This window comes from Parasteatoda tepidariorum, chromosome 3 (genome assembly GCF_982258835.1).
Source record: "Parasteatoda tepidariorum strain Cologne lab strain chromosome 3, Ptep-v5.0, whole genome shotgun sequence".
Classification (NCBI taxonomy): Eukaryota; Metazoa; Arthropoda; class Arachnida; order Araneae; family Theridiidae; genus Parasteatoda; species Parasteatoda tepidariorum.
In genome coordinates, this window is record NC_141757.1 from 116,925,225 (window position 1) to 116,941,043 (window position 15,819).

General features: G+C 27.9%; 1 protein-coding gene across 1 annotated transcript in view; it reads left to right on the forward strand.

The window, feature by feature from the left end:
• The first annotated feature begins 3,311 nt into the window (after positions 1–3,311).
• Positions 3,312–15,819, forward strand: part of LOC147814223 (protein FAM200B-like) — a 69,137-nt gene continuing 56,629 nt past the window's right edge. The window contains exon 1 of the mRNA XM_087160276.1: positions 3,312–3,976. Within this exon, the coding sequence (XP_087016402.1) occupies positions 3,312–3,976 (665 nt within the window). The remainder of the gene's footprint in view (positions 3,977–15,819) is intronic.

Sequence of the window (15,819 nt, forward strand, 5' to 3'; positions counted from 1 at the left end):
TTGAAAGAAAACTTAGAATTATTGCCAGCTATCTGAGAATTAAATCTTGTTAAGAAATTAAAAATATTCTACTGATCACACACAATATCATTCGAAGCAGAACAGCTGACTATTTACAAAAAATACTATTGTTTACGAAAAATGAAGATAAATTATTAATTTTATTTTTTTTATTGCTTCTTATTTATTCGAGTAATGAAAAGTAAATGCGTATGTGCGCACAGGGGAAAAATTTAACAGATTGTTTTGTTTTTTAAATGAACAAAAAACTATGGGCATGCAATTTTAATTCAACATTCAAAGTTAATCTTGTGCGCTAACCCTTTTAAGTTACCCTTTTGTCTTAAAAAGTTGAAAATATTTTCTTTAAAAGTTGTTTGTATGATTTCTCAACTTTTGCACAGTTCAAAAAAATATTGCTATATCAGGAAAATGTTCGATATGCCTTGTTTTGTTAAACAACTACTAAAATAAAAAATTGTAAAAAGATTTGAAAAACGTGCTATTTTTAGAATCATCATCTCAAAAATTGTTCTTTTACTCCATTTGACTTTTTTCTTCTTAAATAACTTATAATCATAGTTTTAACACACGTTTTGAAGAAATTATGTATACAAATTTCTCCTAATATTTCGTAATAAAAAAACAAAAATATTAATGATTTATTTATACAGTGAAACCTGCCAAGTTGACCACACTTGTAAGTTTTACACCTGAATAAGTTGACCTCAATTATCAAGAACGGAAATTTTCCTACATAATAAAGAAGCAAAACCTTTGTAACTTGACCACCTGTCTATCTTGTATGTTGACCACTGAAATAAGTTAATTTTGTCTAGGAGTATTATGAAATTCTATTCTAAAGCCCTCATAAGTTGACCAGAAAAAAAAATTCAGAAAGTTTTCTGTCATTTTGCAATGTATGTTAATATTTCACTTGTTTGGTGAAATAGTGTAAAAAGCTAATCTAAACCTTTTTGTGAGTTGACCATCTGGGGAAACTGTAGGGAGTCAGCTTTTGACCATTTCTTTCATTCATTCATTGAAAACTGGTGTGTTGGTTGAAAAGTTGCTCTTCCAGTTGCAATAGTGAGCAAATAGGCTTGTATGTGTAGTAATAACAGAATAAATTTTAAAGTGTTAAAATAATTTTGTTTTGTTAAAATTTTCAATGTTTTCGTGTTCTGATATTTTAAGAAATTATTTTTATTAAACACTTCACATGCATAACTAACAAAATAATTTTTTTTAAAAAGTTAGTTAAATATTAAATTATTTCTGTGTAACAAATTGAAGTTCGTTTAGGTTTAAACACATTTCTTGAGATATTCATTTGGCCATTTGCTAAATCAAATTTTTAAGTCAAGTAAAAAAACCCTACAACTCTTCATAAATTTATGATAACTTATGAAAATTTGGTTTTAATTCAAAACTGTCATACAAATTACATTAAAACAGCTTTAAAAAAATAAATAATGTCAGATAAAAATTCAAAGATTCTGTAATCTTGGAGAATCAAAAATAATTTATTAATTTATTTAAATTTCCTTTTTAAAGGAGATTTAAAAAAAAAAAAAAAAAAAAAAAAAAAGCCCAGAAAGCAACGCGAAAAATTCTTTTGGTTGCTTAGCAACGAGAAGCACTATCTTTTCCCATCTTGTCATTCATTCAGTTTCTTTATGGTTGTTATAAATTATTTCCCCTTCTATGGCGAGGTAATTTGGCATATTTTTAAACCATCGCCAGATATATAAATCCTTATTGCCACCTAATTTACAACCCAATTTTTTCGATATTTTGTCTACACCCCCTATTTTGAAGGTCAGGAATCCAAATATGTAAAAAAAAATACATGTTTATTCAGAGAAAGTACGTTTTTGTGTCTGATTTCGTAACTTAATTAATAGTTAGCACTAATTAATTAGCATATTTGAGGTCACCCCCGGGAACCATTAAGATTGACACTTAGATCGTGAAAATCCGATCATTAGAACAAAAGTTATTCAGGGTGATATCTTTTTTTTTTTGCTGACTGTACATTTTTAAGTGAAGTTCATGGATTATAGGATGAAGCTTTATCAAGTTCCACACGTGGACTATGTCCTCCCTGTGTGCTCCAGGAAGTATAAATATAAATTTATTTTAATATCATATTTTATATAATAGTAAAATTCTCGAAATAGATGACTTGCTATATGTTAAATTTATGGAGTTAAGAAAGGAATAAACTTAAGATGAATTATAACGGTGTGGAGCACAAAGGGGAAAAAAACGCAGCTCAAAAAGGAAGCAGCTACACACGTCAAATATATACGGGGAATGCTGGTCTATCTCCAAAAGATAGCGTCCCCTCCCTAGCGGTTGCGAGAATCTCTAAAGACGAGGTATGAGTCGAACCCTAGAGTGAGAATGAAGAGGGCGCTCCTGTTGGAAACAGCCCAGTATGAAAAGTAAACATTGTGGTGATCCCATGATCACTACAATATATATATATATATATATATATATATATATATATATATATATATATATATATATATATATATATATATATATATATATATATAATGAAGATAAAACAAAGGAAAGCTATAGGACACAAAGGAATTTTGTATACATACATGCTCTTATACAAAACAATTTTGCCTAATGGGCTAAACCAGTGGTGCGCAAACTAGGAGTCGCGACCCCTGTGGGGGTCACCAGAAGTTTTTTGCGGGTCGCTAAATTTTTATGAAATGCATTATACCTGCATGCAGCATACCATACAGTGTACATATAAAGAGTGAAGCGCCGCCACTCACTGTTCAATTGCAATTCCATGCTGTCCACTCTTTCTTTGACCGTAATGCGTAATGTATGTAAAGTGTTTTTCACTCCGGTAGATAGCGCCCTCTTCGCGGTAATTCGCAAGTTTTACTGAAAAGCGCCTATTTGACTAGACGTTAACCGCAGGGAAAGGGCAAAAATTCGCTTCCGTGATCAGCCAATCAGATGGCGAGGTACGTGGTGTATCTGATAGTCAGAGTGAAGACGTGAAGTGTTCGCATGTAGTTGTAGCATGTAGCAGTTGGCCTGCAATTGTTTTAGTTTATCCTCGAGTTTCATCATGTGACGTTGTGTGTGTGACGTCGAGTTTTATCATGTGACTTTTTTTATATTTTTATCGGGCTTTGCTGCTCTTTGTTATCAGGTATGCACTATCATTAGAGAAAGATCTCTGTTAATTTTATTGAATTTCTCGAAAAAAAAATGATAAAATTTTATATATTATTTGTTTTAGTTTAAATAATTTAAGCCCTATCTTTATAATGGATAAATGGGTAATACATACACCAGGTACATCTTCAGCTAAAAAACGAACAAATACTGATGAGGAGTCGCAAAATACTGAACTAAATGCCCGATCTAAAAAAATAAGAAAATACAATGAGGAATTTATTAAGTATGGTTTTACATTTTGTGTTGTTGATGATGAAGAACGCCCGATATGTGTCATTTGCAACGAAAAATTAGCAGATGACAGCATGAAACCAGCTAAGTTAAAAAGGCACCTGGAAACTAAACATAAAGAACTTCAAAATAAACATGCCGATTTTTTTCAAAGACGAGCTGAAAATCTGAAAATTCAAAGTACACATTTAAAGAAATTTACAACAATACCTCAGAAAGCATTACGAGCTTCTTTAGAAGTTTCTTATCTAATAGGAAAAACAATGAAACCCCATACAATTGGAGAATCCCTTATCCTTCCTGCAGCAACTAAGATGACATCAATTATGCATGGCGATAAATATGGAAATGAACTAAAAACTATACCATTATCAAGAGATACCGTGTCTCAGCGGATTTCCGAAATGTTACGAAATATCGAGTCAGAAGTCATAAAACGCATACAAAATTCATCTGTATTTGCTTTACAACTGGACGAGACTACCGATATTACTAAAATGTCACAACTAATTATTTACGTTAGGTTTATTTTTAATGAAGATATAACAGAAACGTTTTTATGTTGCAAAAATTTGGAAGGATAAACAACTGGAGAAAAAATATTCGAAGTAATAAATTAATATTTTGAAACAAAGTCCCTTACCTGGGCAAACTGTGTTACGATTTGTACTGATGGTGCTGCAGCATTAACAGGTTCGAATAAAGGGCTCAGAGGCTTAATTCAGAAGGTGGCGTCTCATATGGTATTTAATCACTATATGATTCATCGGCAAGCTCTTGTTGCAAAAGATATGGATAAAGAGATTCGCACAACGTATTACAAGACGCTGTTAGTTCAATTAACTACATTAAATGCAACAGCCACAACAGCCGTCTCTTTTCAATACTTTGAAATGAGATGGGCTCAACATATAAGAGATTACTGTTACACACCGAAGTCAGATGGCTTTCACGTGGGAGAATACTACGACGGACATTTGATTTGAGAAATGAAGTGTACATGTTTTTAATCGAAAAGAAACATGGATTGGCAAGTTATTATATCAATGAAGTTTGGCTAGGGAAGCTGAGCTGTTTAGTTGATATTTTCGACTTAAATTTGAGCTTGCAGGGTGAGAATTCAACTATCATAACTGCAGCCAGTAAAATGCGAGCTTTCAAGACTAAGCTTAGTCTCTGGCAAATTGAACTGAATAAAAACAACACCGACATATTCCCTTGCTTTAACGATGTTATCAAGGAAAATAATATAGATATATTTACATTTAAAACATCATTTCCAATCACATTGAAAAGTTAAAGAAAAAATTTTCGAGAAGATTCGAAGATTTGCCTGGAAACAATCTTGACTGGATTCGTGATCCATTTTCCTTTGACATATGCAGTTCAACTCTTCAAATTAGTGAGAAAGAGCAATTAATAGATCTAATTAGTGATTATACTCTTCGAAATCAATTTAAGACTCAGCCTTACCAAAATTTTGGCTATCCGTGGAAAAACAGTATCCCGTTTTATGCAAGAATGCCTTCAGAGTGTTAATACAATTTGCATCAACGTATAAATGTGAAACTGGATTTAGCAAACTAGTTTCAATAAAAACTAAATACCGCTCGCGTTAAAATTCTGAAGATGATATGCGAATTACAATTAGCAACATACATCCAAACATCGATGAGATATTTAGAAACTTGCAGGCTACATACATCTCATTTAAAGGGCAATTTACTGATTTTTGTGTTATACAAAAAGCATTTTCTTAAAATTATAAATAAAATTAATATGAGTCAAATATGATGATGTTTTTATTCGATGAAACGAAAGAAATGTGCGAAATATACATCGTATTTGTGAACATTTATCTCTAGGGGTCGCCAAAAATTTTCTCTCTATAAAAGGGGTCGCAGTCGAAAAAAGTATGCAAACCACTGGGCTAAACGATACCTTCCAACATACACAGATTAAATTTAATAACTCCTCAACTTATTCAGTTTTTCATATTAAAGACAAGCGTACAAATCGACGTAAACGGGGTTCAAGAAATAATAGAATTCCTCTTAATAGTGACAAATTAAATATAAATTTTCTTTCTAATATGGAAAAAGATTTTAATAAATACTATAACAATAAAACAATTAAAGATTTTGTCTTCTCCCTTAAGAATTATGATGTATATAAGTTCTACGATATTATTATTAACTTTTCTTTTATTAATTTACATTTCAAAATTCTTTGTTTCGATCTTATGAAAGTCAAAAAGAGCCTAATAAAAAGAAAAGTTTAGATAATTTATATTTCGTTATTAACTTTCAAAATCCTATTTTCGATAAGATCAAATTTCACAACCTTTTTGAAAATTTTAAAGTTTATTTCCATTAAAAGATTTTAACATAATTAAAAGTTTTAAAAATAATAAATCTCTTGGTAGAACCATATTTAACTATAATGATATAAGCAAAAATTTAGGGAGTATTAATATATCCGATTATGAATGTCACTGTGAGGAAGATAAATATTTTGATTTTGTTGATTAACATCATAAACATGTTATTACTGGTAATTTAAATATTATAGAAAACTTGGAACTTAGGAATTTAATGATAAAAGGCCCAAAATTTAGACTCATTTACCATATATCAATCAATAAAATTCTAGAATGCTTTCTTAATGATCTCAATAGTTTTTGTTTAAAGATATCAAATAGATTCTCTTTACCGTTAGGTATGCTAACAGAATGGAAATGCAGTGCTTATTATTACTTTAAAAACTTTCTTTTCAATAATAAGGATGATTTAAATAAGAGTAACAATCCAACAAATTTTTCTAATATTGTTCAATCAATTAAGCAACTTTTTAATTTACTTACTTTTTAATTTAAGCAACTTTTGTAATTACTCCCATAGACAAAGCTAACAATAATTATGCTATATTCTGTAAAAAATTCTATGCTGAACTTTTAAATACGGAATTAAAAAATAGTAAAAATTTTGAACTTAGTAATTTCAATAATAATATTGCCATTAAAAAAATTTAGCTTTTTACAAGAGATTAAAAATTAAAATTAGCAATATACAATTTCCTTACTTAATGATCAGTCCTAAATTTCATAAAATTCCAGTAAAATTTAGAACTATCACATGTGAGTCTAATACTTATTTAACTAAACCTGGCACCATTTTCTCTAACTACTTAAATAAGATTATTAACTATATTACTAAAGAAGGTTTCTCTTGGATTATCACTAATAATCAACCGATTTTAGATTTCATTAAACATAATAAAATTAATTCTATTGCGACTTTTGATTTCCAGGATCTTTTCAATAGCATTCCCCTTTCTAAACTAAAAGATGTCCTTTTGAATTATTACCAAGATTTTAAAAATATCCTTTGTTGCGATTTTGATTATTGGGAAATTCTGATTAATTTTTGTCTTTTTAATAACAATCTTTACAATGGTAGGGATATTTTTCTTCAAATTGATGGAATACCACAAGGATCTAATTATTCATCTCTCTTAGCTAACTTATTTTTGCATTATTATGAAAAAAATTATACTCTTAGTATTAAATTAGTTTTTTGATATATTGATGACTTAATTATCTTTAATTTTCAAGAGTTTACTATTTTATTAAATGATATTTACCCTGAGGAATTAATCTTGCTTCGTAAGCATGATGATAATATTAATTTAAATTTTTTGGATTTGGGTATTATAAAAGTTGAAAATATCTGCTTTGTTGATTTATACGATGAAAGAAATGATTTTAATTTTAATATTAATAAACTAATTACTTGGAATTCTAATGTTTCTAGAAGCATCTACTTAAATACCACTTTTGATGAAATGGACAGAATTAAAAGAATATGTAGTAATATTTATTTATCCGAAAAACAAATCGATAAATTCTTTCAAAATTTGAAACAGTGGATACCCAACTAAAGTAATAAAATTTTATATAAAATTATTGAATTAATCGTATATTTTGGCGGATATATTTACTAAACATTTTCTTTGTTGATTTATATAATTTTTCCATAGGCAAATCCATTTCGGGTAAATCCGTTGCCAAAATCATTTACTAAATAATTTCTTTGTTAATTTGTATAATTTTTCCGTGTGCAATTTCATTTCGGGCCAATCCGTGGGAAAAATTATTCACTAAAAATTTATTCATTATTTATAAAATTTTTCCATGTGCAAATCCATTTCGGGCAAATCCGTGGCTAAAATTATTTGCAAAACAGGCAATTTATGTTTCTCTTTTCTATTTTATATTTTTCTTAAATAAATATTTATTTTCCAATATTATTTATGGTCAACTTTTTTAATTATCCAGTATAATATTATCTTGCACACATTCCTTTCGGGCCCATCCTTGGTAACTAACAAATCAATGCACAGCATAACAAATCACTTCAGCAATGCAATAAGAACGGCACTTTAAATTCCTCCAGTTACACTCAATTTGCGCTTTTGTTTTCAGATTTTGTAATCTGGCAAATCTTGTTGCGAAAATATTTTTAAATCATTCTTGAAAAATTTCCCATCCATGTAAGTACATCTGATTTCGCTACTCGCTTTATAGTTTTTGTTTTGTATACCGTTTTTTCTTTTTATTTTATTTTATTTTCTGTTTTTATGTGCTATTTTTACTTATTGTGTTCTATTTTATTTGTTGTAATTTTTATAAAAAAATTTTTTGAGTGCTCCTCACGCAATTGTATTAATATTTTTGCTTTGGCTATATTGATACAATATCAGAAAGCACTCTTTTTTGCGGATATAATCGTGTGGGCTGATGAAAAGATTATATATTTTATTTTCCGGTTTTTTTAAAAAAAGTTTCATCCTTTTTTTTAAATTTTTTTTTTATTCAGTTGTCTGTTATTTTTTTCATTATTATTTCCTTTTCTTATGTCTATAATTTTCCTTTGTTATATCTTCATTTTGAACTTATCTAATGAGTTCTGTTTACTTGCAGCTTGTGCGCAATAAATGAAACTTATTATTTTTCTTAACTTTCTTCGTGTTTTCTTGTATTTATTTATTTTGTTTTATATGTATATATATATATATATATATATATATATATATATATATATATATATATATATATATAAATAGATAGATAGATAAATGTAGGGAGCGTGATTTTAAAAATTTCTATACCTACCTCAATTCTCATATGTTTTTTTTCTTCTTTTTAATTTTTTTCCACGTGCAATAGTGCTAAAAATCGGGAGAGTTTCAACTATGAATAAATGCAACTATTTAATCTAGTTAAAAATTTACGTCCGAAAAAAAATTTTGTATTTTTTTAATATATTTTAAATAAATCACAAAAACATTCACACAGAAAGACAGATTGTTTCTCAAGCAAACACAATGATATGATTAGTATGGCTTCTGTTTTATTTAACATTTTGAAATACTTGTACCAATGTATTCACACTAAAAAAAAATATTTGTCAGCATTTCGAATTTTTATTCAGAAAGAAATAATTTTTACACCTTTAAAAATAGAAAACAAATATAACTCAATTTATGCAGTTTTCTTTTATCAAAATTTCACTGAATTTAAATCAATAACTTAACTCAATAACCTTTTATTTGAACAATACCTAATCTATAGTTCACACAAAACTGTAAATTTGCATTTATATATTCTTTTAAGATTTTGCAAAGTAAAATTTGTAACCAAGCTAGTAACTCATACCATTTTATAACTGTATCATTATTCCTAAAGCATTAATTAGATAAAATGTGTGGTCTAAAAAAACATTCTTTCTACTTCTAGTTATTTAAATTAGGGTAACATCAAGCTTCACTTGACAAAATCTTTTTTATTTTATTATTTCGGCTAGATTTTATACAATATTCAACAACACCGCATACTTTTAATTAGCGACAGCTGCGTTTCAAATTAACGTTGTTTTGGAAAAGTTCGCGAAAATAACTGTCACCAGCAAGGAAGTTTAAATTTAAGTTTAGATGTGGGAAAAAAGTACATTATTTAATGAACTTCTCTTTTAAAAGTTTCTGAATTTAAAGTGATGAAGTCCTCAAGGCTTTCCTAAACATAAATTTCTGTAGTGTGGTGGTGAAATATGAGATTAAAAGGTTTTGTATTTTGTTAGTTTGTGCCCAATGTAGCAGTATTAAATAATACAATTTTGTGTTGTTGTTTTATGTAGTTTTTCATCGCTTTTATAATGCTGTTATCAGTTTTATGTTGTTTTCAAAATGGCAATTTAATGATTTTCATTAACAATATTAAAAACAATGCGCAATTAGCAAAAGATAATTATAAAGAATTCTGGTTTTCTGCTTTTAATTTGTATGAGTTGGAAGTTTATGAAAAATACCGTTAGTAGCTTTTACTATAGTTTTCCGTTCATTGTGGTAATTTCTTATACTTCTTACGAAATTTTCAGTACAAGGAAATTAAGAATTTCATTTAAAAAAATGAAACACAGTTGTTATTTTTTATTTTAGGCAGGATTTAATATATATTGCATTTATTACTTATTTATTTGCATGCAATATTTGGCGGCTGATGATTATCCAAAACAATATTCCAAAACACCTCATACTCTTAATTAGTGACAGCTTCGTTTCAGATTAATGTTGTTCTGGAACAAGGTCGAGAAAATTACTGTAACCTTGCAGGAAGTGTGAATTCAAGTTTGGATGTGGGGAAAAATACATTATTCAATGAACTTCAATTTTTAAAGTTCCTGAATTTAAGGTAATAAAATTCTCTAGAATAATTTATTGTGATTTTGTGGTGAAATAGTTCTTGATATGTTTTATGTAGTTTTCCTACAGATGATTGTATTAATTTCAATAAAAGCACTACGAAAAAGTGCAGAGAGTAAAATTTGAAATTAAAAAGGTTTTCATTTGGTCTTTTGTATTAGTAAAAAATATATTTAATATCTTGAGTTGCATTTTAAATTGAATGAAGAAATATTATTTTGTGTTTCTGTTATATGAAGTTTTTAGTATTTTTCGTGGTTTAGATTTTTTATTTTATGTAATTTTCAAAACAACTAGCTAAAAATCTTCATTCATGGAACTAAAAAATAGTGTACGCTTTGCACAATACTAAATTAAAAATCTAAATTTCAACCAGTATTTTGTGTTAATGACTAATGAAACATAACATTATCAATAAGATTAACATTTTCATTTAGTTTAGAATTCTTTTAATTTTACATAGACTTTTATGTATGTAGATTTTAATATTCATTTATGAAGTTTTATTATTATTAAAGAAGTAAAAATAGTAATTTAACGAAAATTTGCAAAACATAATATAACAAAAAATATGCATGAGATAAAACGAAAAAGATAAGTTAATTATAAGCTGTCTATCATATTTATCATTTCCCTATACATTTAGTTAAATCTTTATCCGATGTTGAGTTAACGTCTAGATGACGTTAAAGATGTTGATTTTGAGAAAATGCACATAACTTTTAATTCTAATATATAATAGATTATTGATTTAAATAAAACAAAATCGAAAAAAAAATCGATTAAAACTTATTGTAACTGTCAAGTTAAAGATGTATTGCAATGGTTTTCTGTCAGTTTCTACTTTTTTGAAATAGATTGAAACTATTTTTTCTATTTACCTACCATCTTCGCCTGAATTCTGACCTTCGAGTATATAAAAACTTAACTAATTTTAAATTTTGATTAACTTAATGTTTGATTCAATTTTTATAAGAGGTGCATAAAATACTTAAAAAGAGATTCAAAAACTAATATTCTCTTACTGAAATTGTTAAAGAAACAGAACGTGGATAAATCCACTACAGAAAAAATATAAAGCAGAAAAAATAATACTAAATATTTGTCATCAAGTCTAATTCAAATTAAGTTCTTTATACATTTCCGGAGTTATTGATGGAAATTTTTAAAAAAAATATTTAAAAAAAACTTAATTAGTAATGTTATGTTTACTGTTTAAACTAGTTTAATTTTCTAGACTTATTTTGCAATTTGTTTTAATATTTTTAGTAGCTTTAATACTTTAGTAACGTGCAGTATAACTCTCTTCGTTTGTTTTCTATTAAAATATCTCCTTTTCGGAATCGTTATAACAACTTTTGTCAAAAATTTGTAAAATCATGTATTGTTTTATTTTATAACTAGTTAATTATTTCAAAAACAAACATTCGTTTTTTATATTTCCTTTAAAACAAACTTGCTACATTTATATGCTTGAAAATTAAATATGGAATAGTTATAGAAAAAAAAATGCTTTACAATAATTGATTCAGTGATCCATTACTTATTAAAAATGTATCCATGTAAAAATATTACAATAGCAAAAGTAATTTTTAGAATTTTTAACATAAAAACAAAAGCAACGTGTATCATTTCATCTTATGTATTTACATATTTCTTTGAATAATCTAATTAAATAAACAAATGCATCTTCGCTTTGATTTCAAAATTTGTTGTCGAATAATTGGCTCATTTATCGCTGTACATACTAAGAAAGTACGTTATGAAAAATGAAAATAAAATAAAGATAAATATCTATCAATGAGAAAAAAAAGAGTTCGAATATTGCTCATCAGTTTCCATTATGTTTAATAATTACCATATCACAAAGAATTTACTATTTCATAAACAAATATTTAATTTCAAAATAAAAAAGGAAACTTAGAGGAGAAATTTGTGAGAAAGTTCATATGCAATTCAGCCCACTCCGAAAAAAAATTCATTACTTGCTGAAGAGAGTGTTTCATGGTAATGAAATATTTAAAGGAAATATTGGTTTACATAGCTGATATGTTTGTTAAATATGTTTCTAAATAAGACCAAAAAATTTTCTTAAGAACTAGAAGAACTTCACAATGGTTATTAAAGCTTACAATAATATTTACCCGGGGTGATGCGTGGGGGTTATTTTATGACCTCATGTGGCCTAGAAGTTCCGATTTTTTAAAAAGAAATACTAGCTTTGGGGGAAAATAATTATCGACAATGTCAACCTTCATCAATCATTACGTACCCCAAGATTGAATCTAGCTAGTATATCTTATGTACTAGTGAATTGGTATTTAATAGTCGTAGTGGTAAATGCGTCACAATGCTCCAGCACCAGAATATTATCAGGGATAGAATTCGATGAATGGATACCACTAGTTGCCGTATTTGCGAAAGACCGGGAGAGCTGTAATAAACTCATGGTTGTGTGTGTGGTCTGTCCTGTGTTGGCTATTAGCAGTAGAGTGTGCAAGATTCCGTTGTGAGTTTGAGAAGCAATAACGCGAAGAGGGCAATGATACAGAGAGCAAGTCAACTTTGTATTGTGTCCTAATAGAAATTGTCTTTATTTACCAGGTAGGCGTGTTCCTATCACGTTCTCAAATCACCAAAGAGGGAGATTAACACTCAGATCACCAATGAGGGAGATCAACACTTGGATCACCAATGGAAGAGGAGTGTCATCCTTCTTCTATCAAAAGGAAGCTCTTGACTTGATAGGTATTGTAGTAGAGTACCAGACCGCGAAGCGGGCATCTCACTCCTTCATCTGATGTAATGGTGAAAAATTGGGACTAATTGGGATTGGTAAAAAGGAAGCTCAATATTGAATCAAGTTAACATGTCTTATATACTAGTGAATCGGTATTTAATAATCGTAGTGGTAGTTATGCTACATAGTCACCTATTCATGCATTTTTTTAAAATTCGTAACTGAGTTTTACATACTTATCTCAGTCTTTTGTGAATAATTATGAAGGATTTTCTGGTATTTTTCATCCTCCAACAGCGTTTTCATCAGTCATTCAGATCATAGAATGATTTCGGGCATCTTTCAGTTTTTTCTACAACAAATCCTTTTATTTCTCTTAGCTTATGAGCTTATTTCCCCCCCCCCCTTTTTTTTTTTTTTGTTCATTTGGGATCGTTGTATAACCCCCACGTTTTATCAGGAGGCACGCTTCCTGTTGGATTAAACAGTTGTAGGATATAGGTTTTGTATATTAAACAAGTGTAGGAGAACTCGGGCACCTTACTATAATAAGATAATGGTCAATGACTCTTAACTTAAAATAAGAAGAAAAAATTACATCAGCATTAAAAAATTACTGGGCAACATAATTATTTAGTGAAAACAATATTATTTTTAGATACTTTTAAACGATAAATATTTGCCTTTTTATGAATTTTCTTCCTTATATTCTTCAGAGATTCGTTACTATTCATTGTAGTTTAATAATTATTGAAAGATTGTTACAATTTTTGTAATCTTCGATTGTTAGAATTTTCCATATAGTTAAAATTTTCACATTAAACTTTAATGATATTTAATTTTTTAAATATTTTATACATTTCTTGGGATAGGAATTGTTTTAGTTTTTATTGTTGAAATTAGAATTTTGCTAGTTTTAATTGTTGAATTAGAGAAAATAATGAGACCCTTCTATCCTTAACTATTTCCAGCATTTATGCAAACAATTTCTTTCATTGGTATTTTTTTTTTAATTTCTGAAATTATTGGGAAATGGTCGCAGAAATTATAGATGAAAAAATAGCTTAGCAACAATATTTAAAAATTAATGCTGTAGGTAGGAACTATTCAGAAGTATAACTTTATATAAGGTAAATATATAAGGTAAAAATGTTTAATAAATGAAATTATCTGAAACTTAATGCATATGTGGTAGATAACTCTTTTAAGTTTTACTGAGTTAAATTAATAATTTAACTTTTCGATTAATAAGTCAGTGACAATCTTCGGTTAAATAATCTGTGGCTTAATTAATAGAGAACTATAAATAGAATCAAAATGTTTGAATTCCTTCCTATAGGATTTAAGTGGATACCTTTTAAGCATTTCGAACATTGCAAATATTGTAAAGCATAAATTAGCTGAATGCCATACAACTTCTCATTTTTAAATGTAAAAATTATATAAAACAAATAAATATTTTGTAAATTTATATTTTGATTATTTAACATAAATAATTTATTTAGTGTAGTGTAGCAAACTTTTATGTATTCTTTCCCATTAGTTATTTTATTTCAGTTGCTTTGTAACAGTCTCTTTCTACAAAAACTAATCAATTTTATAATCGAATTTTAAATTGAGGGGGGGGGGGATATTTAGATGATAAACTAACTCAGAAACTGTGCTAAATTATTTTCTTATTATTCGCCGAAGTATTGTTAGAGATTCGCTCTTTGAAGAAATGAGTTCAAATTTTTAAAAATGTTAAGGGTCATTCTCACAAAAAGGTGATTTTTCAAGTCCCTTAGTAATAAATATTAGGAAATACAGCAGATTTCTTAATATTTTTCTTCATCATTTTTCGTAAAGTTCTAACTAACAAATCATATGCATTTCTGCTAAATGTATTTAATATTTCATTCTTATTTTTCAATAAACATAACTTCAAAATCCCCTCGGTGGACGTCCCTACGACTGTGACACAAAATAATTTTTAATGGCTGTTAAACAATTTAAATGTCATTTTAATGATTTTTGTAGTTTTACCTAGTAAAATGTTTATAGTAACTTCTTATTTAATATTTCTTTTAAAGAAAATTTATTTTTATAAAATAAATGGCTAGTAAACTTTGTCCATCAAAAATGAAATCTTCCTCCATGGACAATTAATATAGTTCGGTTAATATGCAATAAAAAATGCATATGCGAAATCCCTATAAGACAGCTGCTGGGAAAGGTAACCATTCCATTTTCTAATGTTAACTATCAGTTGTTTTTGTTCTCTTTGGTGTCAGATTTGGATTGTTGTATTCAACTGGGGTTTGGCAAAGTTCTCACCGTATACTCCGTGGACAATCATAAAGAAGGTAAGAGAAAATTATTTTAGTTTAGATAGATAAATTTTAGATTGCAAAAATAGTATATTTAATAAAAAGAACAGCTCCATTTTTGTAACAAAAATCAGTAAAATTCAAGAACTAGTTTTTGTCTCATCCGTGGACTTTCCTTCCGTGGACATAACAAGTCCACGGAGGAGAAGACACAGTCAATGGAAGAGACTATGTGTCAGATAACCAAAATACAATTTTAATAATTAAAAAACTATTTTCTTTTAATTCATATTTTTTAAAATAGAACAAATGTGTTAATTTGTTTGTATTTTTAAAGAAAATCAATGAAATTTAACTTTTTTTTTTATTGGAGAAGTAAATATTGGCAATTTTTCTAAATAATTTCTGTGATGTTTAACACTTTTTTTCTCCTCAAATTTCAGGAAAAAAATGGCAAAACCAAAATGTAAAAAAAGAAAGCAATCAAATGTTCAAATGCAAAAGAGAAGGGAACAGAAAAAACTTAGTATGAGACAAGCTAGACAGAAATTAAAAGGA